Here is a 24,028-nt window from a genome sequence, read left to right as displayed (position 1 = left end):
CCAGACAAACGCCATCATCAGAATGACCTCATACTTTGCAAGCCTCCTTATGTACTTCCATTCTAAATGAAAAATGAAAGCAACATCCAAATCCATATGGCTCAGCTTGCGAAATAAACTTGCATCTGAAGTTGAGTATTTCTAATTCCACTTAGATGTTTTTCTCTAACACAAGAAGCAGCAATATCGGTACAGGGAAGAAAATAGTAAATTGTCTGAGCTCATGAATCCACAAACCCAGATAAGGAAGGTGTGGCATAGCGCTTCTGACTATTAACTCAAACAACCCTGCTGTGCACAACAGAAGGCTTGTTAGGCTTCCCTCTGATTTAATATCTTTGTTTTTTAAAAATCATCTTCTACGCATCGTCACTATGTCATTGTGTAAGCTGGGCTCTCATTAATCACTTGTGGCTCATGTTCAGCCATATGCTTCTTGCACAAAAAAAAGATAACCTTTCCAGCCTTGTACAGAAAACAAAAAAAACAGAATAATAAGTGGGATCAGGACTGCTATTCAACCTTTTTTAATTGTCTGTGAAGCTGCCAACCTCCACACTTCTTATTACACAGGTGTTAGTATTTCTGAGCAAAACAAACACTTCAAATTACATGAATGAGCTCAAAGGGAAAAAAGGGCTGAATATCTTTAACCTAAAAGTGAAATCCCTTTAAAATGTATTTGTAGTTGATTTGTCTTTCAATGGACTCTTTGAAGGCTTGTCAAAGTGTATTCATTTTGTCAAAAATGGAAAGTTGATTTTCAACAGTTAACACCTGCATTTCCATTTGTGAAGATCACATAAAATGACTTCTGAATTGGAAGGGACCAGGGATTTTCTATGCTTTTGTCAGCTTTCTTTAGAGACAAAAACTGCACATTCTACTAAGAGGAAAAAAGCATGCACAACACAACTGTTTTCTCTTATATTTAAAGGCATATTAGTGGTAAAAAGATACTGAAAACCAGGATTACTGGTAGTGGTGTTATATGGGCTTTAAAATAAACTTAAAACATAATAAAAAAAAACAACAACTTAAAGGGACAGAGCAGTCAAGCCCTGGCTGGAGTGAGAAATAAGAACAGATCACTAGCTGCACTACAGTATATTCCAATTGGTACATCTACTACGTAGACATTTGAAAAACATGAAAAGGCTTGAAAAGGACACTTTTCTCTAGCTTTACTCACAGCAAGCATTTCTGCTTCCAGGAGAGTTCGATACTGCATGCTGCTGGTCGTATCCACATGTAGGAGCTGACCTTTAATTGTGGGCGAGTAGCCTGCAGAAACAGATAAGAAAGGAAACACATTTGTCGCCATCAGCAAATCAGAAGAAACACAACAATCCTCCATTTTCAATGAGGTTTTGAGAGCTCACATAATGGCAGGAGAATGGTACACAACCAAAATAACAATGTCAATATCATGTCCAATAGATTATTATTGATACTGAGAATGGTCCCATTTAGCACTAATGTCAAGGATCACAGAAAATCCCAGCTTATATGGAAGCAGGCTGGGTGGTAAAGGTTTACTGCTAGATTTATTTTTTAAAATGACTGATACATGTGATATATACATCAGTTATACAGACAATAGAAAACATGGTCAAAGTTCAGGTACCAGTACCAAAAAATTTTGAATCATGCACTTCCACACTATTATATAGTAAGTTCAGACTCTGGAGCCTTTCTAACATGGTAACAAATTGTTTTTATATTTACAGAAATCATTATAAAACAGGAATGAGAAACGAAGTATACTAAGAAGTTCATGAACATACTACATCCTTGAGGCTGTGAGTTGCCAAACACATCCTTCCCCATCATTCTGCTTTACACACGTACTTCTCTAATTACAGTAGTGCTGCGATCTGGGGATCACTTACAACGTCCATTAGTCTGCCATAAGCAATTTATACCTAACAGTGACTTTAAAAATTCTAAGGAAAGGAAGACAAAGGAAGCTCATTTTAATCAGATATAAACTGTGGCTTCCAATCAACAATATGACTGTAAATATATTCCAAAAATCTGCATAAAAAAAAGATTAAATCACCTCCAAAGTTAAGGATGTTGAGCATTTGATGCCACTGCAACCATCGGTCCTTCAAATTACTGTCCTTCTCATTATAACTTAGGTATAATTAATAAGAATAATTGCCTACACTTATATAGCGCTTTTCTGGACACTGCACTCAAAGCACTTGACAGTTAATGGGGACTCCCCTCCTCCACCACCAATGTGGTTTCTTTTGAAAAAACACCTTGACTCTATCTGCAGCTGCTGGAATGCAGCAATGGCTAGCTTTTAACTACAGTATAAGTACATTTGAACTAATTTCTGAAAAAGATCCTGTTAAAAAATGAAATCGGTAACAAGGACACAGACACTACAAAATAGACATTAGCAGTCCTTGAATTTCCACTAGGGCAGGGTCTCCTGAGCTTTGTATATGAACCACTGATGATAAAGAGATCCCAAATGTCCAATTATGCCAGTTCACATAGCTTATAGAGCCAAAATAAAGCTAAACTAGTCAAGTGCAGTACAATCTATTTTATAAGCAATTATTTGGTAAGTAATATAGTTCTTGAATTTTCTACAAATGTGCAGACTAAGCACTGGAAATCCTTGGCATATTTGTATTTTTTTAACTATATAATTTTAAAATGCTTCTGTACAATCAATATTTATTCTTCAAGTATCAAGGGAGTCTGATTTTATCATACTTTACTGACAGCTTGCGAAGGTTCTTGGTTGGTCAAACACAAGACAGTGACACAAATGGAAGTGCTTAACAAACTGACAGGAGGAGGCACTTCATTATGTAATGTTTGTTAAAGTATGGTACAAGCTGCTCACGGCGTAATTTTGAGGGGATTTACCCTCATTTGGTTTCCTTCAAAAAGCAGCTGGATGAGATTTCAATTAACTATGAAAAAAACAAGCTAGATGGATCAAATGTCAACTGTAACCATCATGTCCCAATGCAAGTCTCAACAGCAGGAATTTCCAGCCGTGACAATTCGTGTCTAGAAATTTTCTGTCTCCTTATGTTATGAACAACATCACGTGGGAGAGGCTACACTGATCCAGTTAAGGTTTAACTAGACAAATGTATTACTTTATCACAAAGATTTAAAAACTGAATTCCAGACCCCCAGAACCAGAGTTGAGAACCCTGATATACAATGGTAAGTGACAACTACAGACTTGTGCCAGCGACACGACCACATCCATGAGCGAAAGGTAGTGGATTAATTTCTTACTTCTTGAATTACACTGATGCAGCAAGCTGACTGATCGTATTTTAACTTGAACAAGTGCTAAAAATAATATTTGGCAAAATTAAAATAGCCTCTTTATGTTGAACAATCACAACAATGTACAACTTAGTCCAACTTATGCCAGTCTATATAAACATACAGTACAGACGCATACTATGTAGTATACTGGCCTTACCATTCTCCCCCACAGTCATGGGGATATTAACCTCCAGGTAAGAACCTGCACCAACATTCACATGAACAGCATTTGTCTCCTAGAAAGCAATCACATGATCATTAAGACTAATTTGAATACATTGTTCTGTTCAACCCAAAAAATCTTATCTGAAAGATTCCCCCCCCCCTCAATTAATTTTAGAAAGTCATATTATCCACAAAAACAGACACAAACAGAATAATAATTGACATTCTTCTGACACTATGTCACTTAATTCTCCTTTCAAATTGTTCTAAATGCAGCCTACATGGCAACACTTGATGAATGGCTGGGGATTACCTACCATTCATCATTTATACAGGATGGATGTCTTCAATAACGATGCTTTTTGACTATTAAACAGACTCCTGCACATTTAAGGAACACAGCTGTAAGCAGAGGGTGAAAGCTAGCAAATGAAATAGAGCTTTTCACCGATAATTTACTTGTTTTAGTGATCACTGGTTATATTGGTAAATCTGGGAAGCCAATACAGCTTTCTGATTCTAATGTTCTAAAAATCACAAATGAGCAACATTAAAAAAAAAAAACCTCTTATACCCTATTTTTGGTAAAGAGTAAATCGATGGTGGCATCGGCAATGATGTTCATGCGCAGCTCGAAGGCGAGGATCTGTCGGGGCTTTCCGGGCTGGGCCAACTCTGTGGCCTTCATGGGCTGGTAGTCAGCAGGAAAGAAGAACTTCCACAAGCAGTCTCTGCAATATGAGATAGAGAACCGGGGGTGAGCGACGCAAGTGCGCGTGGGATATGGCATCATCACTCATCCCCAAACCACAAACATACTTAGAAAGTTAACTAACAGCAACGGCAAAGTGGTAGAGGGATATTGGTGAATTCTGCATGCAAATGGGTTGTGTTGGGGTTGAGTTAATTGATCACAGTGGTTTCTAATTCAACTGGCACAATGTCGCAGTGGCTAGCATTTCTGCCTCGCAGTGTTGGGGTCCTGGGTTTAATTCCTGGAAAGATATCTGCGTGGAGTTTGTATGTTCTCCCCACATTCCCGTGGGCTTCCTCCTGGTGCTCTGGTTTCCTCCCACAGGCCAAAGACATACGTGTAGGTTAACTGGTTTCTGAGAAAGTCGGACCTGGGGCGAGTTTGTGCATGTTTGCGTCTAGTGTGTGACCTGCGACTGGACTGGTGTATCCTGCCTTGTGCCCTTTGCTTGCCAGGATAGGCTCCAGGTCCCCCACAATTCTGTATTGGACAAAGCTTTTAGAAAATGGATTGATGAACTGACTGTCTACTTGATAGTATTTGCTATGCTATGTAATGGTCTCTGTTTACGGTATTGTGACATCCTCATAAAGGCATTTCCCCACCAAAACATTACGTATTTTATCTCCTTTGAAGGACAGAAACAGAAACAGCATTTTTCAGACAGTGTCAGCTTTGCTCCTCCTAACTATAAGTGCATGTCTGTGCTCCTGGTGGTCTTCTTGGGTTTCTTTTTCTGGGTGCGCAAAAAACCGTAGAACACAATTTCAGAATCGACTAAAATGTTATTAAATGAAGCTCCACATAAATGTAGATTAATGCATTCAAAAAAAGATAATGAGACAGACTCCTAAAACAGAACATGAATCCGAATACCATAGTACAAGTGAGAGATGTATCACAGCATAAAGAAAACTACCAATCTGAGCATCGTCAGTGGGAAAATTTCTAAACACCCATGTTCCTGTAAGAACTGTGGCTGACAGGTTTCAGAAAGCAAGTCTGTCTCATTAACAAAGCTCCGAGGGAAAGTGCAGCACTGTACCTCTGTCGATCAGCCCAAGGGCCATAGTTGAAATCCGTTCCTTTGCCACAGACAATATCCAGTCCCCAGCACGGCGGTAGATCCTGGAGCTTGGTGCCTTCGCTGCAAGGCTCTGCATCTCCGTTCTCCAATTCCTCCGTGACAAGTCCTACACAGCAAGCACACACACTGCTTGAATCAAAATTAAACAGCTCAGCAGCCAGACATTCAGCATCTGCAACATCAACATACCTGGCTCATCCATGTAATAGTAGATGTCAACATCATTTGACTGCATTACCACAAAACCTTCCCCCATCAACCTTGGTGGCCTTTAAGAAAAAGAAATTACAAAAAAATATTGAATGCACATTGGGTGTTGCAGGAACAAAGTTAACTGTTCGTTACTGGATGCTGCACATTGATGGTGGTGAAGGGGAATCCCTATTACCTAGAGTGTCCAGAAAAGTGTGATATAAGTGTAAGCAATTAGTATTATAATTGTTACTGAAATCAGTCAACAGCACAGCTAATGTTGCATTTTCATTACAGAAGCAGGATGTGTACTGCATAAATAAAGACCTCCAGCATGTTACTAACTTTGTCCTGTTAGTAAAATGTCCATGGCAGCTCTAGCTTAAGTTTACACTAGAGAAAAGGTTACCTTACAAAATGTCTGTGAAGAGCCACATCATGGAATTTTTTAAATGTTCAGACATGGATATATACACATAAATCCGTATTTATACAAATGGATATATACATAATTTAATTTTATGATATATATATAATTTATATAATTTGATCCAAACAGAAGTAAAAAATATATCATCTTTTCATTTGATGAAAGCACATGTATACATTCTGCACCAAAAAATGCCCAAAGTGATCAACTGTTCACAGCAAAGCGTATCCAGTCTGAAAGTACTAAATCTCTTTCTAACAATATACCCAAGCCACCTCTTGGGAAGCCAGTTCCATGGGCTCTTTGTGAAGATTGCAAATTACCTATTTGCAAGACACAGCTGCTCCACATTGAAGTAAGGACCTTGACATTTCCAGCACCATTACTCTTACTTTACATAATCAGGTTATATTATTAGATCAAGAGCAATAGCGTTCGCTCACTCGTCATTCTGAAGCCCAACGTATCTGGGACTGGGAACGAGCATGACGCGGACATTCTCCAGCGTGCCCTTCACGATGTGCATGAACTGATCGAGGTGACTGGAAGGAGGCTTGGTGGCGTACGTCAGGAAGGCATCATCAAAGTTCACACAGAGTGTCTGGGGCAGATAATGATTTCCAAATGCCAGCCGGCCCTATCAGGAAAGCAGAGAGAGAGGGGGGACTTTATGGCGGGGGAAGGTACCAGGTACTTTACGGCAAACAGAATCATGGTCAGACACAGGGTGAGGCTGGCTTATACAGCGAGACAGACAGATATTAGCATCAACAGAAAACAAAGCCTTGCTAGGGAGTTCCAATTTATATAGCAAAGAAAGTTACAAAAAGAGAGAAGGGCATTTGGCCCTTCCAGTCTTCTGTCAGAGCTGCTCTTGTAATGTAAATGTATGTCTATTCAGTGCACCTTATGGCATGGAGTGGAGAGGAGTTTTCTTTCAACAGCTCACTGTCTGTGCCAGAGCAACTGATCTCCCCCCCCCCCCCATCACCAGTAACTCACCAAGTGGTCTTAGTGCAGCAACTTTTAATCATTGGGAAATTTTCAAGTCAAATGATCTTTTTTAGCCTCTAAATTTGATTCTATTTAGAAATAATCATCTCGGACGGCATGGTGGTGCAGTGATTAGCATTGCCGCCTTACAGCGCTGAAGCCCTGGGTTCAATTCCTGGGGTGCTCTCTGTGTGGAGTTCACATGTTCTTGTCACGTTTGCATGGGTTTCCTCCCACAGTCCAAAGATGTAATGGTAGATTAATTGGCTTCTAGAAACGACTGTTTCTGGTGTGAGTGTGTGTGTCCATGTGTACAGCAATGGACTGGTATCCTATCCAGGGTGTATGCTGCATTGCACCTGTAGCTTGTGCCAATGAACTGGATGAAACAGTCAGAAAATGGATGGTTGGACAGAAATAATTTTACAGTTCATATCTCTTTTATGTTACGACACAGTATACATGGGTTAATTCACAGCCTTTTAATGCTCTTTACAAATGCTCGGTCAACAATTTGACCAACAATTAATTTAAAGATGAAGTGACTAATAGTAATCAAAGCTTTTCAATACTTCAGCATGTACTCTACTTTCTGCCTCTCACAGTGTTCACAAAAGGCAAAATGTGTAGTGACAGATCGTATTTTGTTTTTGAAAGCTAATGGGTTTCATGGAAACAGACCCAAATTCAGTTAGCCCAGGTGAAAGGATGCTAGCTTTATTGACTAATCGAATTCAGCTTTATGCATCAGGCTCAGATTAGAAACTTGACAGTTTAAGTGATGTGAAATGTTAGGTGTGATTATAATAGCTTTCAGGTAAACCGACTCAATTGCTTCATTTAGCAATTTATAAATACAAATGTTGGTTGTCAACTGAACAAATGCTAGTGCTTCTATTGTGCTGACAACAATGCTCATGCACTATGGGATATGAAATGACAAGGTTATATCAACATTTATTTCTTTATTCATTATTTAAAGTGGATATGAATTAACTTTGAAGTTAATGTTTCTCCATCCAAAAAAGCCTCAAGTATTTCTTCAGAAAATGACAACTTATGTTTACTTTCAGAAAAAAATGCTTCTGTCTAATAATGCCATTTAGTTTTCCTTGACAGAAGAAACTAAACTTTAGCTATACTTGTCTAACACATTTAAATTATTTTAGTGAAAAACGGCACCATGCAGCTTCTCAAGAGTTTATAAGTTACACCAGACACTACCAGACACAGAGCAACTTACAGTGCTAATGTTGAGTTTAATGACAGGAATAAGGGACCTCCAGGAAGATGACGGGTCTTGAGACTCAGTTTTGATGTTAACACTGCAAGACAAAACTGTTCTTCAAAAACTGTGCAGAAATATGCTAAATGGGATTTAAGATCAGAAGAAAGCTGTTGAAAAAACACCTAACACCACAACTATGGTACCAATTCATAAAGGTTGGAAGCAGTTCAGATTTCTATTTAGTGTACGTGCATTGTACACAAACGTTTTCTGGGGTTAAACTATTCTCTTTAGAATAAACGTCTCTTTAGCATTGGCAAAAAAAATGCAGCAGATGAAGCCTTAGCCGAAATGCATTTCTTACCATCACTGTGCTTAGACTAATCTTTCTGATTAAAATTATTATTTGTTATTATTAATTATTAATTGCTTATATTTAAAGCATTCTATACAGCGAAATAAGAAGAATTGTTACTCTGTATTAAATTTTCATACCTCTCAAGAGTATTTTTCCTGCCATCTTTCACTTTGTCCTCTTCCTTTTTAGGTAAAATGAGGGTTGGGTCGAGTCCAAAGGTTTCTTGCAGTCGTGCATAAAGATCAGTCCTGTTGTATACATGGAATTCAAACCCATTCACAGTTATGTACAGCCTGGTTTCAGCTTTGGGATCTGAAAAACAAATCAGACAAAAACAAGCATTTTAAGCATTTAACTTTAAAACAAAAGCATAGCAAACAAATGAGCACTTTTATATCTATTGCTATATCGTGTTATTGTATATGGTGTCAGTTCCACACTACCTTAATGGAGTAGTCAGCTGCACAGAAATAGCAACTCTAAATTACAGGCACCCAGAAAATCTCAGGGATCACAGACAGGTTGCAAGATAACACCCAGAGGAACCCTAACCCACCCAATCTCAGCTGCAAAAACAGCCCATACTCGAGTTTGTGATGTCTGGGCTATAGGTCTCAAGGCATAATCCCGTCAAAGGACCTTTTAGCAGTTAAGCTGTCCAAGCCCAACCAGTAATGTTTAATATTAACACTGTAAATTCCCCAAAATGGAAAATGGTCAACTCCTCTGACCTCCATATCTTCACAGGAGAACTACAGTCCCAATTTCTCAGGCAGGTCATTAAATCTTAGTAACAAAACAAACTCACAGACGGTGTAGAAAAATCTGAAGCACAAAATTGTGAACTTTGTGAAAGTACAGTAAGTCACAAACTCGCATTCAAGTGCCCATGAATAGCGACGTGAAGCAGCACCTTCCTGCTCACTAGTCCCTGTACTGACTAACGTAATGTGATGTACAAGCGAAGGTTGTACAGCAGGCATTTCACCACAGAAATGTTCCAACATGATCTGCGTGCAGAGTTATCAAGCAAGTAGCATTTGTTGGCAAAACCCTCTTTTGTCAAGAGCAATATTTTCATTGGATTAAAAGAGATGTATTCACAAGCCTGCTTGTTTACAATGGAATAAGTCTGCTTCACGTCACCGTATCTGTAAACATCATCTATTCTGTGATGTAAATTGGAGATTTTACAAGTTACTAAGTTAAGTTTACTTTACAGTGTTTCACACGCACTCAATGCTGTTTCTTTCTAATGGCGAAATATAAAAATAGAGCTGCAGTTCCCCTTTAAATAATAAAACTTATAAAACAGGAAGCACAACGCAGCCCCACATCTGAGATGTAGAAGCAACTGGAGAGGAGGCACTGAAAGCACTTTAGGACTGCAAGTTCTCAGGAGAAGACTGGGTTTGCTGCATGGCCTAAAACTAACACTTTTTCCTAACACCATAAATGCTTAGCCAGTGCAACACCATAACTTAGGGAATTCTGGTCACAGCTGACTGATCTTGACCCAGATTTGAACACATGATCGTAGAATTCAGCATGTGCTCTGGGTGGAGCTTTTACCAGATAAGCCAAAAAACAGCCGATTTCATTTAGAACCTTAGCATAAGCATGTTAAAACATGCTGAAAATCAAAAGAAACATCATTTCCAACCACAGCAAATGTACAAACTTATCATCGGGAAAATGACATTTTTGTAGAAGGTACACTGACTTTTAATTCAACAGATTTGACAAGGGTGAATTCATCAAGTTGATTAATATTAATCATCAACGGGGCTGATCAATTCTGGGTCCCTGCTGCAAAAGTCACAAGCTATTGAGAGTCAAAATCCCTCAAGTCTATCAGAGTCAGTCATGAATCTAGTCGTGTCTAAATTCTGTACACTATTTTTCTAACAATGTGCATGCATACACAGGTTGTTTTTAAGGATGCTCAATCAATATTTAAATGGAAAAACTGTCACATGCTTCAGATACCCAACTTTCTTATTAACTGAAAGCAGAACTCAAGAAATTGTTACCTAAAAGGGAAAAAATGTATATGTATATGCAAAAATAGAACTGATCTACAATGAAACTCGAGAAAATAATTATTGTGTCAATTAACAGTGAAACTGTACAGTATATGCTTGTCCACAAAGTTTAAACTTATCTCTACATTTCAAGCTCCTTTCTGGGACAGACAGTTTTAGATACTAGTTTCCAATTGTAATCTAGGACAACAATCCTTTGGGAGTAATCTTCAATTTCCATTTTCTCTTGTGCAATGTTGAACAATCTAATTGAGGACTAAATGATTTGTAACAAATATCTTTGCCAATTTTTTTCACAGTTTACCATTTCAGTGCGTTATTTAATTAGTTTCCAGTCCAGTGACATTTAAAGCCCGGTAATAACCTTACATATGAAAAGCTGTAGTTAAAAAAAAGAAACGAGATGAGCTCAAGGATACTAAAGTAGAAAATAAGAAATGGAGACCAACTGGCAAGAAAAAAAAGCCTGACATGCAAATGTTTTCTAATGCAGAAATCTTAAAACTTCACGTTCACCCTAGGTTGACATATACAAATGAAAATCTGGGCCCTGGTTAAAACTATTTTGAAAATAACTAGAGCAATGGCACAAAGTAAAGCCTTACCATGTTGCTTCTGTTTTGGGTTGTACATTTTCCACCACCGAAATATAAGGAAACCGTCTTGAATTCTGAAAAGACAAAGAAAAGTAGCGCAATACAACTTTGAATTGTAATCTTACAAATCAAAGCCAACTTCAAAATTCAAACTGCAAACTACACAAAACCCAAATAAAATGAGAATAAAGTAAAGAACAAAACAGAAATGTGAAGCAAAACAATTTCATTCTCCTTGTGACACATTATCAAAAACACTATAAAACTGGTATAGTCAAAATAAACACTTGGTGCTTCTTTCAGGGAAGAAAATTTCCAACTTAAATGACTTGTCAGAAACTGATTAAGAATTTAAAGCCCAGGTTTAGATACTAATCTGTTGTTCTTTACTACAGAAGAAAAATATTGATTAGGTTAAATTTATTTGTATAGCTTGTTCTTTTTTGCTGTTATTATCTTAATGAATAAGGCCTTCCGACAGCCATTCTGACCTCATACTGACGTGTTTCTTAAGATCAAACAGGTCTCCAGGGAATGTAAAGGAAATGTGATCCACAGAAGGCACTGTTTATGTCATTTAACTTTTACAGATAATGGGAGTTTTAGTGCTCATTAGATTAAGAAAAAATTGGCACTATACCCACTGGGGTCACTTTATAAAAAGATCAATAAAGTCTTTAACAGCACTTTCAGGAGGGTTCACTGAAGTAATGACGTTTGACAGTTTGATGTTCATTACAGATTTTGCTCTTCTCCTGACAGGTCACACACCCTCACAACCAAAATCCTTGACATACTATCAAGCACCTGAGATGTGTTACTTTTTGTTAGGCTTGTTTGTTACATAAAATTCACTTATTATTTTTCTGCTATACAGAATCAACAAATATGGGCTGCCACTGCAAAAGGGGAGGAAGACAAATGTAGGCAGATGCCTCCAGGCCTCCCACATTCGAGCCAGTAATCTTGACAGACCAAAGACAACGCAGCCTCCTTCAGGGTTCAATACCGATAGAGGAGAGGTGCACTCCTCACCACGATCTGCTGGAGGAGGAGAGAGCCCTGCCTAACGAACAGACCCTCCCCTCAGCTTGGGGAATCCTAACCTGGGTTCGAACCCATGATGCCCGGAACATACTGTAGAGCTCCACTTGTACTCAAGTGAGTGTTTTTACTGGCATGGCCACTCAGGAACCCTCTATTCCTGTGATTCTCAACAGAAACGGCCTAGCATTTCAAAAACTTTGAAAACACATTCCTCTGATGTTTCACCACGGTTCGTTTTTTTGTACTACTCCAATCTGCTGGGCTTCTGGAGAATTGTATGTGCACATTATGACAAATATTTTAAAAATCTTGCATTTTTAAAAGTCTCTTCTTAATAGCGGAGACATACAAATGTTCAACAGATTAAATTCAAAATTTCAGATTAATTATTGACTGAATATAGAATGTGAATTGTATTTAGGAAATATAATTATTAACATGAGCCTATTATTTATCTTCTTAGCCCATTAAAACTGTGGCCTCTTTTTTATTAAAGGTTTTTCAGTAAACAATTTAGAAGGATATTAAAATATCACTTGAGTGAACTAATATTCATAGCAGTCTCACTTTATGGAAAACCACACAAATGGTAATCAATTCTTGCAAAAACTATAACACTGATGTAGGCTTATACATTGTTTAATATTTCAATGCAGTGAAACTGGAAAGGATGGTTTGTAACCATCTGAGTCCCAGGTAATAGAGCCACTGGGCTCTCAGGCCAGTCACCACAACTGCCCTGCACTGTCCCAAGTTAGATCATGAAAATATTTATCAGTCCTGAGTGTATCTGTATCATGGCCACCACACAAGACACTGCCAGCTGCAATGAGAGTTAATGCTTCTCAATCCATTACTGAGATCATTGCCTAAGGCATCACTGAGCTGATGTACAGGACTAAATATCAGTTTCTGGTTCAGAGTCAGAGTAAATACTGAGAATTGGGTTTACTGGGATGCTTTTGTAGTGAGTGGTCAAAGACACTGAAAACAATCTCAGCATCACTTGTGTCTGGTCTAGCGATCTCAGCAAAAGTCTCAAGTGCCAGCAGGTAGAGATCACTCTTGGAGAAACTATGTATTAAGCTTAAGCAAAAGGTATTAGCAGTACAACACAATATTTGGCGATCCAAATAGCACTATGGAGTGTCACCCATCCATATTCTACAGTGCTCCACACAGTGACAGTATGAACTAAAGTTCGCTACTAACTTGAACAAGCTCACATGCAATTTATTAAATACACATTTCTAAATGGCAACAATGGTTTCACCTGATAGACATGTCCTCGTTGATGTAATAAATGTCCCTGAACATGACCTTTCCAGACAGCACAGAGAAGGAAAAGGAGCCTGTTGAAGTGATATGTTGAAAATGTTAAAAACAAGGAAAATACGCTTTCAAAGTTTTGTAGTACTGCGCATACTAATGTATTTGACACTATTTTAATAAATATTTAAATAGATCAGTTCCATGCATACAGAAATATTGCAGTACACTGAGATCAAAATAGTATAAAATATTTCTATTAATGATTATCGCAAGACTCGGTCTATCATTACACTTTTAAGCTATGTCATTCTTAATAATGCATGAGAAACAGCCTGTGTGCACACCAGATATCTTCCTCAGGGTATTCACTTACCAATGTGAATGTAGCCATTTTTATACAGCCTATTAATAATCAAGGTTAGGATCAGTCCTATGTTCCTCGAGTTGTAATAGGTTAAGTAAATAATCCATCCGCAGGACAGAATAGTAGCTGAAAGAAAGGACACAATTTTAGAAGAATGAAAAGGTATTTCCAAAGTTTTTAAACGCGTGTACGTTTGAGATCAGCGTCATTAACAAAACCTCTTAAGGCAGTGAATGTTCCGTTTTGATATCTTTCATTATATCAAATGCATCTTTTGAAATATATTTCAAATAAATATATATGCATATATTAGAAAAAGGCAAATACTATATTTGATATAAATACTATATTGCTTCCATGCTTTCTAAGAAAGAAAGTAAAGACACCAAGAGGGCAATGAATGCCTTAACCCAGAGGGTGTTTTCCTAACATATTAAATCTAATATTTATACCAAGCTGTTTCACTGAGGTATTACCAATATGCCTTCTGCAGGCTCCCTGCAGCTATTTACCACGGTTTCAAAGCAATACGTTTTAAAGAGTGGATGTGCTGAAGAGTGATGGATAATTCTAAAGAAAACTCGCCCCTGGCTTGCTCTGGATGACCAGATGTTCTACAGAGTTATGCTTTTATTGCTCCCAATCTCCCAGTGTTATCAAACACTGATCAAATGATGCCTAGAGCTAAAAACGAACACCCCCTTCCCCTGCCTAATAAACCACCTTGATAAATGTGAACGAAAGCTCAAGGCTGGTAAAACAGAAGACAGCACTTGAGCAGTACAGTATGTGTTTAGTAATTGCTTATCAAAAACTCAAAAGTCTATTAGGCAAAGTTCAAATGAATGTCACTACACCTAAATGGCTAGATATTGACAAACTATTTTGCAAAAAGCAGAAGCAGCAAATGCATGTACTGCAACAACACCCTCGTCTGTTGCATGAAGCATGGTCCTGCATTGCTCACTACTAGTGCTGTTGGGCCACTCTTCCATCACTGGCCTTACATAGAGAAAGGATTTACAAAACATAAATGAATTTCCCCAAGAATCCTGCATTTCCTCATTGAAGCAGAGCTGTTAAAAAACTGTAGGGATGACAAGGCCCGGAAATGATTTGACCTTTGCAACAACATCATTTGCTGGACTAGATGCAGTGCGCAACCGTGATTGGTCACACCTGTGCCAGCCCCACCCACTTCTGTAAAGTCAGGATTCCTGTTAAGATCAGAAATCTTTGTCATCATCATGCTTCCTCTCATCTATGATATAGGCCTGCTGTGACTACATCTAAAATCATCAAACTGGAAGAGGAAAGGAAAAGGGTTGATTTATAATTTAAGTTAATTGCATTTATTGCGTTACTTAATTGAGCATAATGACAAATGACATACTGTACGTACCAACAAGCAGCCACACAAAATTGGAATCATGCCTTTCAAGGTAATTCTCCAATTGTTTATAGCTGGGAAAAGTGCTGCCATTGTCTTTCTGATCCATGGCTACCGGGCAGTATCACGAACTCCAGCACTGTAAAAGAAAACAGCAAAAGCACATTAATGACATCAAAGAGGAGAACCAATGTAATTACATCACGCACTGCTACATTAAGTGCGAGATGGTGAAAAACAAAGATGCAAAATTAAAATCCTCTCCAGTTTCACTGAAACTGACCTATGAACCTTTGCTCAGCCAGTAATTGGAGTTTAAAGCTCCAAGTGAAGAACACCAGATCTATCCCACAAAGGGAAAAATGATTGCACTTATTCTGATAATTTGTCACATTATTTACGGTTTGGTAAAAATCCCTCCATATTGCTGCTGTCTACCCATTTTAAAAAATGCAGCAAATATTTTAAAAAGTAAATCAGGACTCGGGTGATAACAGCACTTAAGCTTCTATTGTACACAGCATTTACCAATTGTCATGGTCTGTAGTATGTCCGACAAACGGAAGGGAAAGCAGCATATTACACAATCTCTCTCGTCCCTTGAGATGCAGGACTAATGTTTGACATTTATGTTAATTTCGATTGAAGCACACAGCTTAACTAAACTGGAAAAGAAAAGAAAAAGGGTGAATCATTAGGGTTAAAACCCCACTGAAAACAACTTTCAAGTTAAGTAACAAAATTCCCACATGCTCATACTTCAGAATTTCCAAGAGTTTAGATGCACTCCGATTAGACGTTCATATACTTTTGTCAACACCCAATACTGAGGCTAAACAGAAAATAATAAAAAACACAAATGCCAAAACAGTACAGCTCAACACACACACCAGTCAATAGAAGGCAAAACGAAAATCATTCTTGACAAAAGTGAAATGCTGCCAAATCCTTTTTGAGGGTTAATTTATATAGTGATATCTGTACTATATAATATACTGCAACTATTCTAGAAATAAATTTAAAGAACAGGAAAAATAACACACACTTGAAATTCATTTTGACACATTTATTCTAACAAAAGAACCCTAATGAGAGAACAAAAGGTATAATTTAGACAAGTAAAATATGGACGAATCTTTAGAACTGACAATATCAAAAAATCTTAACATACAGAACACAAAAATATGGTATTAATACTTAGTACAATCTTCCCTTTATGTTAGCAAAATAATTATGGTAACAATGTCTAATGATTGTCAAGTAACAGTGCCAGAAGAGCAACCACAGGTTAACCTGTAGAGTGGGCCTAGAGGCAGTCATGATGCCTTTTAATTCTTAGCAGAGCTGTTAGAAAACTTTTTTTAAAACAATTAAAAAGCCTCAGTTTAACTGAATGTGTAAACAAAGCATCCTTCATTTACCTAAAAATATTCAAAACATTTAATAAAGCAGCATTAAAAAACACTGATTGATTTGGGAGAAATACAAAAAAATGCCTTGGGGTTTGCAAGTATAGGGACTTCAACCCCAACAATTATGGGTTTTTTAAAATCTTTTCAAATCTAATTAAAAAATCTGTATCCTAAGAAGCAGAAGGCTAACACAATAAAAACGACTCATCCAAAAAGCCAAAAGTACAGAATTAACAGCTCTAGCAGTAAACTCCATCCCCTATGTCCTTCAATTAAACTTTGATACGAGTTACAGTACATGTCGTAGGAGGGGGATGGAGTGCTGAAGTGTGCTCACACTGCCCTCTAATCTGAAAAGTCAGGGGTCCCACAGTTTCCCAAACCTTCCCGTCTAAGAGACAAAGAAGATCACACCCAACATCTGCTGAACTCTTCATCCTGCACGTCTTACCACTGGTCCTGGACACGCTACCAAGAGACACACTACAGGAACAGCAAGAAGTGTCCATTCTCATCCTACCATTTATACAGACAATTTTATCCGTTTTTATAAAGCATGTTTAGAGACTTTTGAATACTAACACAGCAGATCACGATACCGAATTAATGGTTCTTTTCTGTATTTACCTATCTAGTGGTAGATAGACAAATGGTATTAGCTAGAATACTGATGACTACATTTACTAAAACTTCAATTAAAATCATTTTATTTCCATGTACATGCTATATGAAGTACAGAATGAATGTAATGGCTACTCTGCCACTTTAATCACTGTGTCATGGTCAACGCTGCACCTACACCTGGACTCATCAGGACTTAGCAGTAACTTCTGCATGCACAAACACCATAGCTAACTCAATAAATGTACGTCAATTAAGCTCGGGCCTCACAGGATTGAAACGCAATTTCGCACCGACAAATCCCGGCTTATCAGAACCGAAACCCTTGTTTTAAAGTAGAGTACATGTGCAAAGCTAACAAGGAGTCTTGGATGACATTTTTTCTGCTCCTCAGTAAGCTGATACATTGCAAGGTACCACACACACCTATTCAACTGCTCGGGGCTCCACAATGACATTAAATTAATTTTTTACATCTTCATGACATTTCATGACATCAGCTTTTTTTTTTTCATTTCAACGTTTCAGATACAGGCACAAACATTTGCTATTCCACAACTACTGCGGTGCTTACATTTGGTCTTAAAGAAAATCATACCAAAAGACAAATTGTTTTGGTCAAAGTCATTTAATGGACACAGAGTACAGTATTTACACAAATCCAGGTGCACACTAATAACATATTGTACACTGCTTACAACTTTAAAGGCAGCTTGTCGTATCTCCACAACACAAATATCCCTGCTGAAAATGCACATTGTCAACACTCCGTGAATTTGATCAATCAGCTAAAGACAGCCTTTGGTTTTTAAAAAATGTCATCTCTCACCAGAACAGGGCTTTTATGCAGCTGAGACACTATGCCTGTAGATTATTTCCTGTATACTGTACCTTTCCTATCATAGCTTCCCTGGATGTCATAGCCAAGAACCGAAAGAGTAACCAAATTCCTCACCTGTCCTGTCCTCTGTTTTGATTCGGATTTTTTTTTGCATTTCTGTGTGTATACCGATTACAAAACTAATGTAAAAATATTACATTCCAGCTTCACATGAATAAATATTTTCAGACATCGCCTTGTCTGCTACCAGTACATGATTTTTTCCTACACCAGTTCAACTTTCCTATTTGACAAGAGTCAATGCGAACTCTGAACTGTGCTGTACAGCGAGCTGTTGTCTCATTCACTATTTATACTCTAGGACTGGCACTGCAGAGCTCTTATGTGTCCTTCTATTGTGCTTCCCAGCTCATTTTCAGTCTCCCTCTGTGCTGGAAAAGGACGTGTTCTGGCACGTCAAGGGTTAACTCCCTGACTCAAATGGTGAGCATTTCCCCTCTGCGATGCTGCTCCAGCCTGCTCATCTGTACTGACAAGTCCCTCCTCACCTGGAGCTCCAGTGCAGACAGACGCCAAAATCCATAAGTGTGTTGAAATACCTCTAAGAAGTTATAGAAAAAGGAAATGCCAAGTTCCCTCAGGGGTAAAAAATAAACAATCTAATGCTTTGCAGGTATTTTGTTTTCCCCCCTGTTTGAATCAGACAAATATTTCCTTCTTTAAAGATCACAAAACCGTGATCTTCTTTGAGCAAAGTGGATGTTACAGTTTATGAACACACCCTGTATGCTCTCTATAACAAAAATTGAGAAAAACCTCAGTTTAACTCTAGAATACATTCATCACCAGATACTATTAGAATGGTGAATATAAAATATCTTCTTCATGCTGCGAGTTCAAAGTTGCACTGGACTATCTCCATGACACATCATTTTCCATAATCAGATGTTACAAGAACATTGTACTATAGCAATTGTTATACAAATACACAGTATTAATAACGGATATTAAAAACTACATTCAGAATCAAAATTGGAGGTCTTCCCTTTTTAGAATCACAGTACAATAACACTCTACAAGATACCCAAGGTACAGAACTGGTTGATTTTAAACTGAAAATGAGTATTGAAAACTAAAGGAACGAGGGCACACAACAAGCTTCAAGTGATTGCATATGCCAAAGTTAGAGTAAACCACCTTTAGTTCAGTGAAGTGAAGGTAAGGTCAAAATTAAGGACAGATTAAGCATGATAAAAGAGAATGTAAACAGACAGCCGGAACTGTAAATGTTACCATCTGAAGCTTTAGGGTGAAGGATTTCATGAAAACACTCCTACACAAGCGAACAATTACAAAGGCACTTCCACCACTAAGTATTGACTCATACTTGTCCGATCAACATACAGTTTGGGATTTTTCTCCTGCAGTTTTTGCCGACATCTAACTCCTTTCCCCCCATAAAATGGGGGGCTTGAGCATTCAAGTAGCGATAAAAAATATTAACTTAAATAATCTTTTACTTTAAAAAAAAGGGGACATCCACAGAAGTGAGTGAACGTTGGCGCAAGGCTCTGTCAGGCTAGATCTTCAGAAAACAACATGCACCTTTTGCTTTATTATTTTAGGTTACAGAAGGAGAACAGGCTGTTTACAGCAATCACTTTAACTTTACTAATTGCATGGCTTTAAAGGCTTACTAACTGCACTCCTTTACAACACAGAGCAGAAATGTCGGCGTCCTATTACAATGTTAGACTGCAACATCCTGCGAAGGTTCAGATACAATGTTACAATGAGAGTGTTAAAAACAGCATTACTCCTCGGAATTACTACCATTTTCTATGATTTTACTACCATTACTGAAATGCTGTCTATTAATGAGTAATATTAGCTCACTTGCTATTGTTGAGATAAAAGTAAGACGGCAGGGCCTTGAGGGGCTCCACCAGCAAAAGTGCTTGCTTGAGTATAGCCCAGGTATCACGGGTTCAAGCCCGGGTCACATCACCAGCCCACTGTGACTCACCCAACCGAAGCGCATAGCTTGCCGAAGGCCGCCAAGGTCTGTGAGGGAACAGTCGGACTGGGCTCTCTCGGCAAGCACCGCGACCCCCACAGCCTCCCGCGCGCCGGCGGGCTCACTGTGCTGCTGGCAGGGGATGCGTCTCTCCTCTTCTCTGCTCTACACGTCCAGTATGGGGCTACGTGTCCCATAATGTCTTTGAAGAGGAAAGGCAGGCTCAAACGTAGACGGGGCCCTTCCTATACTTCCTCATTCTCTCCGGTGTGCAGTTTTTTAATGACGAGTTCTTCATGTTTCATTTCTTTATGTACCCACAATGACTGTACTCCTACACCACTACATACACGACAACTGAATACGAGCCGAAATTGTACTTAAAACTGTACTAGTTATTAATCGCCGTATTATTTTTGCACTGTTTGTCGTATTACTTTTGCACTTTTTGTCCTATTTGTATACTTTTCTCTGTTTGCGTATTTGCACAGTTTTTGAAAATTTTGCACTGCCACCATACTGTGGTTTACACTGTTATTGTATTTCTGTCTATTGTCTTGTCTGCTGTTCTATTTATATGCTGCACCTGAGAGACTAATGAGAAACACTTTTCACTATACTATGCACCCGTGTAAGTATAATGACAGATAAGGTTGAGTTCAGTTAAATGTTTTTATGGCACTTAATATTTTATTTGTTTTTTGTAATAACCACGCATTATGAAACATCTTTCTGTGGTCCAACGGGTACTTTGGCAAATATTTTTAATTTGATGGTTATAGCAGAAACTTCAATATTGCCTCAGAATATCTATATAAAATGATTAGAAATATATGATAGTGAAATTGGGACTCTATATAACAGTAAAACATCCTGCTGTTATCATAGAGCTTCTTAATCCTGGCCACTCAGAGGTTATATGCTCTGCTTTCTGGATACACCGGAACAGCAGAAGACCACAATTACCGTGACAAATGTTCTTCAAGGTCACACTTCAAAGGGACAAACTCAAGTTCTTCTTAGCCGATTAAAAGATTGTATATTCACATATTTAATTTGTATTTTAAGTTTTACCATGAAAAAATGTAACTGGACATTTTAGGCCTAGCCCCGTGCTGAAAGTCATGACCAATACAGGCTTGGGGGCTGCATGTCTGACTAAGCGGGACACTAGACGCTCCTTTCCCTCAGCAAAGGAGAGGATGGTAGGTTGGCTAATGAGCTGCATGGATAACTGGTTCCAAGCAAGGAAGTTCTGTGCCAAAAAATGGCAGACCTCAGAGCTCAGCTAAATCCAGTGCAGGTATCTGTTCAAGTCAGGTCATTTTGAGAAATGTCAGATATTTAGATCAATAATGTAATCACCATCTAGTTAGTCTGAAAAACAGCTGCAAATCAATATAATTTGTATTATTACAGACTGCAATAAACCGGGTGATTCTCTTAATTCTTTCAGATTGTGCCGATTCAGAGGTCGAAAGGCTTATGAAGAAAATCCAGTTGATATCCACCTCCTCCGGGGGTCAAAGGAGATGATGCCTCTTATCAGTGGACTGTTCTAAAGTCCAGGATCTGCCAGCAAATGGGAGTGAGCAGCTTTCCTGGCCTGAGTTACGTAAAGTGCACAGGGATCAGTGCTTCTCCTTCTCTTAGCCTCATCCTGCATCTGCTCGTCTCCACAGCTCAGTGCGAGCAAAGCTATATAATGAAGTCAAAAGAGACTGGTTACCGAGTTGGATGAGATGCTCATGTTTAACTTGTACCAACAAAGATACAGTCCAGGCCTACTTTAGCATCACGGCCTCATAGCACTGGGGCCCCGAGTTCAAATCCTAACCTGGGCTACAGTCTGGGATGAGTCTCCCCATCTCCGTGGTTGTTACGGATTCCTCCCACAGTCCAAAAACATACTGGCAGGTTAATTGGCTTTTGGGAAAATTGGCCCTGGTTTGGTGTGTGGATACTTGCGTCTATGTCTGCCTTAGGATGGGCCCTGCCTTGTGCTCTGGCTTCCCAGCAACTCTAGACTGGAAGAAGAGGTCAAAAAATGGATGGATGGAGTCAGAATACTGATGCAGTTTTGACGTTTTTTTTTTGTTTCATAACTGAATATGTCAAACACAAGAGACAAGACAAGCATGCACCATCAGTGAAAAACGGCTTGGCTCATCCAAGATCCAAGTGGCTCCATCCACAAGTCAAAATGGTTATTCACCTAAAAATAAAATTATTTAAACCCTGAATTTTGCGATTGCCTCCTCTTTAAACAGGCACAGATTCAGTTACCGTACAGACCAGTGTTGTCTGGTTTTTGTTCTAAGCCAAGTAATCATCGTTCTACTCCCCACCTCACAATCTTCGCTCCTCTAATTCTGGTCTCCCGTCTGTCCCCCAAGCCAGTCTACACTCTGTGGGTGATGGGGCTTCTCCTGCTGCACCCCAGAGCACTGGAGCTCTGTCCCTAAGGATATCACAGAGACACCTTCACTGAGCTCTTTCAAATCTCGACTTAAAACCTTCTTTTTTAGAAGGGCTTTTATTTAACTGGGTCTTTGCCCCTTGGCTTTCCTACTGTATTCCACACCCCCTTCTGCTATCTCCTGTCAGGGACTTTTTCTGTTGTTGTTCTGCAACGCGCTTTGAGAAGACACTTTTAAAGGTGTTACATAAAAATAAAGTTTCTTACTAATATTTAATATAATCAATTATCCAAAGTATCTTCTTGTATATCACACAGGCTCTGTATATTTATTAACAGAAGTTCTAGCTGACTACTCACAGCATTCACTTTATTATCCAGTTACTGATAAAACACCTTAGAGCCTGACTTGAAGTGTTATAATGATGAGGTTAAACAATTAGACCAACTGTGTAAGTGAGAGCTTGGGTGGAAAAAAAACAGAAGACACTGAGCCCTTGAAGAAAAAAAAGCTTTAAAAGCTGTCTTAGCAGAGCCATTATTGTGTTATTAGTGTAACAGTCATTTTATTTGAACAACCTCCAGCCAGACCAAATTGTCTCGAGACAATGGCATTTTTTTATATCAAAAACATTAAATGTGCAAGCTATTGAAAGATTTTTTGATGCAATCAGGTTTATCTGAGCAGATGTACTGTAGAAGGCACCCTTTTTATCACAGTGGAAAATGACTGGCAACACACCCTTAAAGAACTCAACAGTGATCTGCTTTCAAAGACTGAAATTGTTTTGTTTTACATCATTTGAATACCAAAACTACATTCCTTACAAGCAGTAAGCACTTTTCTTTTGACTAAGCTTCTTTATTGTGAAACAGCTTTAAGCAGGATTACTGAAACCAGCAAAATATCATGGAAATGCTTACAAACATCATATTGTAAAATTGCAAGTATAAGATGATATGAAGATCTTCTCTCTGATGTGCTCCTATAGACAGGCCTGAAGATTCTTATAAGAATTTTCTAGGTTCAGTTTCTAACTGCTGCTCTAAAGATACGGGGTCTCTCTAGAATTCAGTATGTTAACCATTTGATTCCCACTTCTTTCACACACAACATGACATTCGTTAGCTACTTATTTTTAACAGAGGACCATTCTAAAGTGCCATTACACAATAATTATCTTTGATAAGTGTTGTGCATATTCCTTTGCTGCCATTTCCTTTTACAAATGTGTTGGTCATTTTTCACACAGCCTTTAAAGATCAGTTATTTTCCAACCTAGGCTCATTTGCTGCTGTGAGCTACAAACCAGAACAGCCACATCGATGGCAGAGCTGATTAACACGATCACTGTGGGTATGTACAACACAACTCACTTGGTGCTTCCCCAAGAGCACACCTTTGTGTATTCCTGGAAGATTTTTTTTTTTGTCTCAGAGTGCCTCTTAATAAAGCCACTGAAGGCGCCCAAAAATCTCAGATGT

At 38.5% G+C, this 24,028-nt stretch overlaps 1 protein-coding gene across 12 annotated transcripts in view; it reads right to left on the bottom strand.

Moving 5' to 3' along the window:
- bltp1 (bridge-like lipid transfer protein family member 1) overlaps nucleotides 1-24,028 on the bottom strand; it is a 121,433-nt gene that overhangs the window by 94,536 nt on the left and 2,869 nt on the right. For all 12 annotated transcript variants that reach the window (XM_088917992.1, XM_088917993.1, XM_088917996.1 and 9 more), the window contains exons 2-13: nucleotides 15,246-15,372; nucleotides 13,853-13,969; nucleotides 13,481-13,559; nucleotides 11,170-11,234; nucleotides 8,657-8,831; nucleotides 8,177-8,258; nucleotides 6,384-6,577; nucleotides 5,508-5,587; nucleotides 5,277-5,424; nucleotides 4,052-4,208; nucleotides 3,470-3,548; nucleotides 1,193-1,284 (exon numbers count right to left, since the gene is read on the bottom strand). In XM_088917992.1, the coding sequence (XP_088774118.1) occupies nucleotides 1,193-1,284; nucleotides 3,470-3,548; nucleotides 4,052-4,208; nucleotides 5,277-5,424; nucleotides 5,508-5,587; nucleotides 6,384-6,577; nucleotides 8,177-8,258; nucleotides 8,657-8,831; nucleotides 11,170-11,234; nucleotides 13,481-13,559; nucleotides 13,853-13,969; nucleotides 15,246-15,342 (1,365 nt within the window). In that variant the 5' untranslated portion in view covers nucleotides 15,343-15,372. The remainder of the gene's footprint in view (nucleotides 1-1,192; nucleotides 1,285-3,469; nucleotides 3,549-4,051; nucleotides 4,209-5,276; nucleotides 5,425-5,507; nucleotides 5,588-6,383; nucleotides 6,578-8,176; nucleotides 8,259-8,656; nucleotides 8,832-11,169; nucleotides 11,235-13,480; nucleotides 13,560-13,852; nucleotides 13,970-15,245; nucleotides 15,373-24,028) is intronic.

The sequence above is a fragment of the Atractosteus spatula genome, chromosome 1 (genome assembly GCF_055471065.1).
Source record: "Atractosteus spatula isolate fAtrSpa1 chromosome 1, fAtrSpa1.hap1, whole genome shotgun sequence".
In the NCBI taxonomy this organism is placed as follows: domain Eukaryota; kingdom Metazoa; phylum Chordata; class Actinopteri; order Semionotiformes; family Lepisosteidae; genus Atractosteus; species Atractosteus spatula.
The sequence above is the reverse complement of the archived record's forward strand: the minus strand, read 5'-3'. Positions and strand labels throughout refer to the sequence as shown.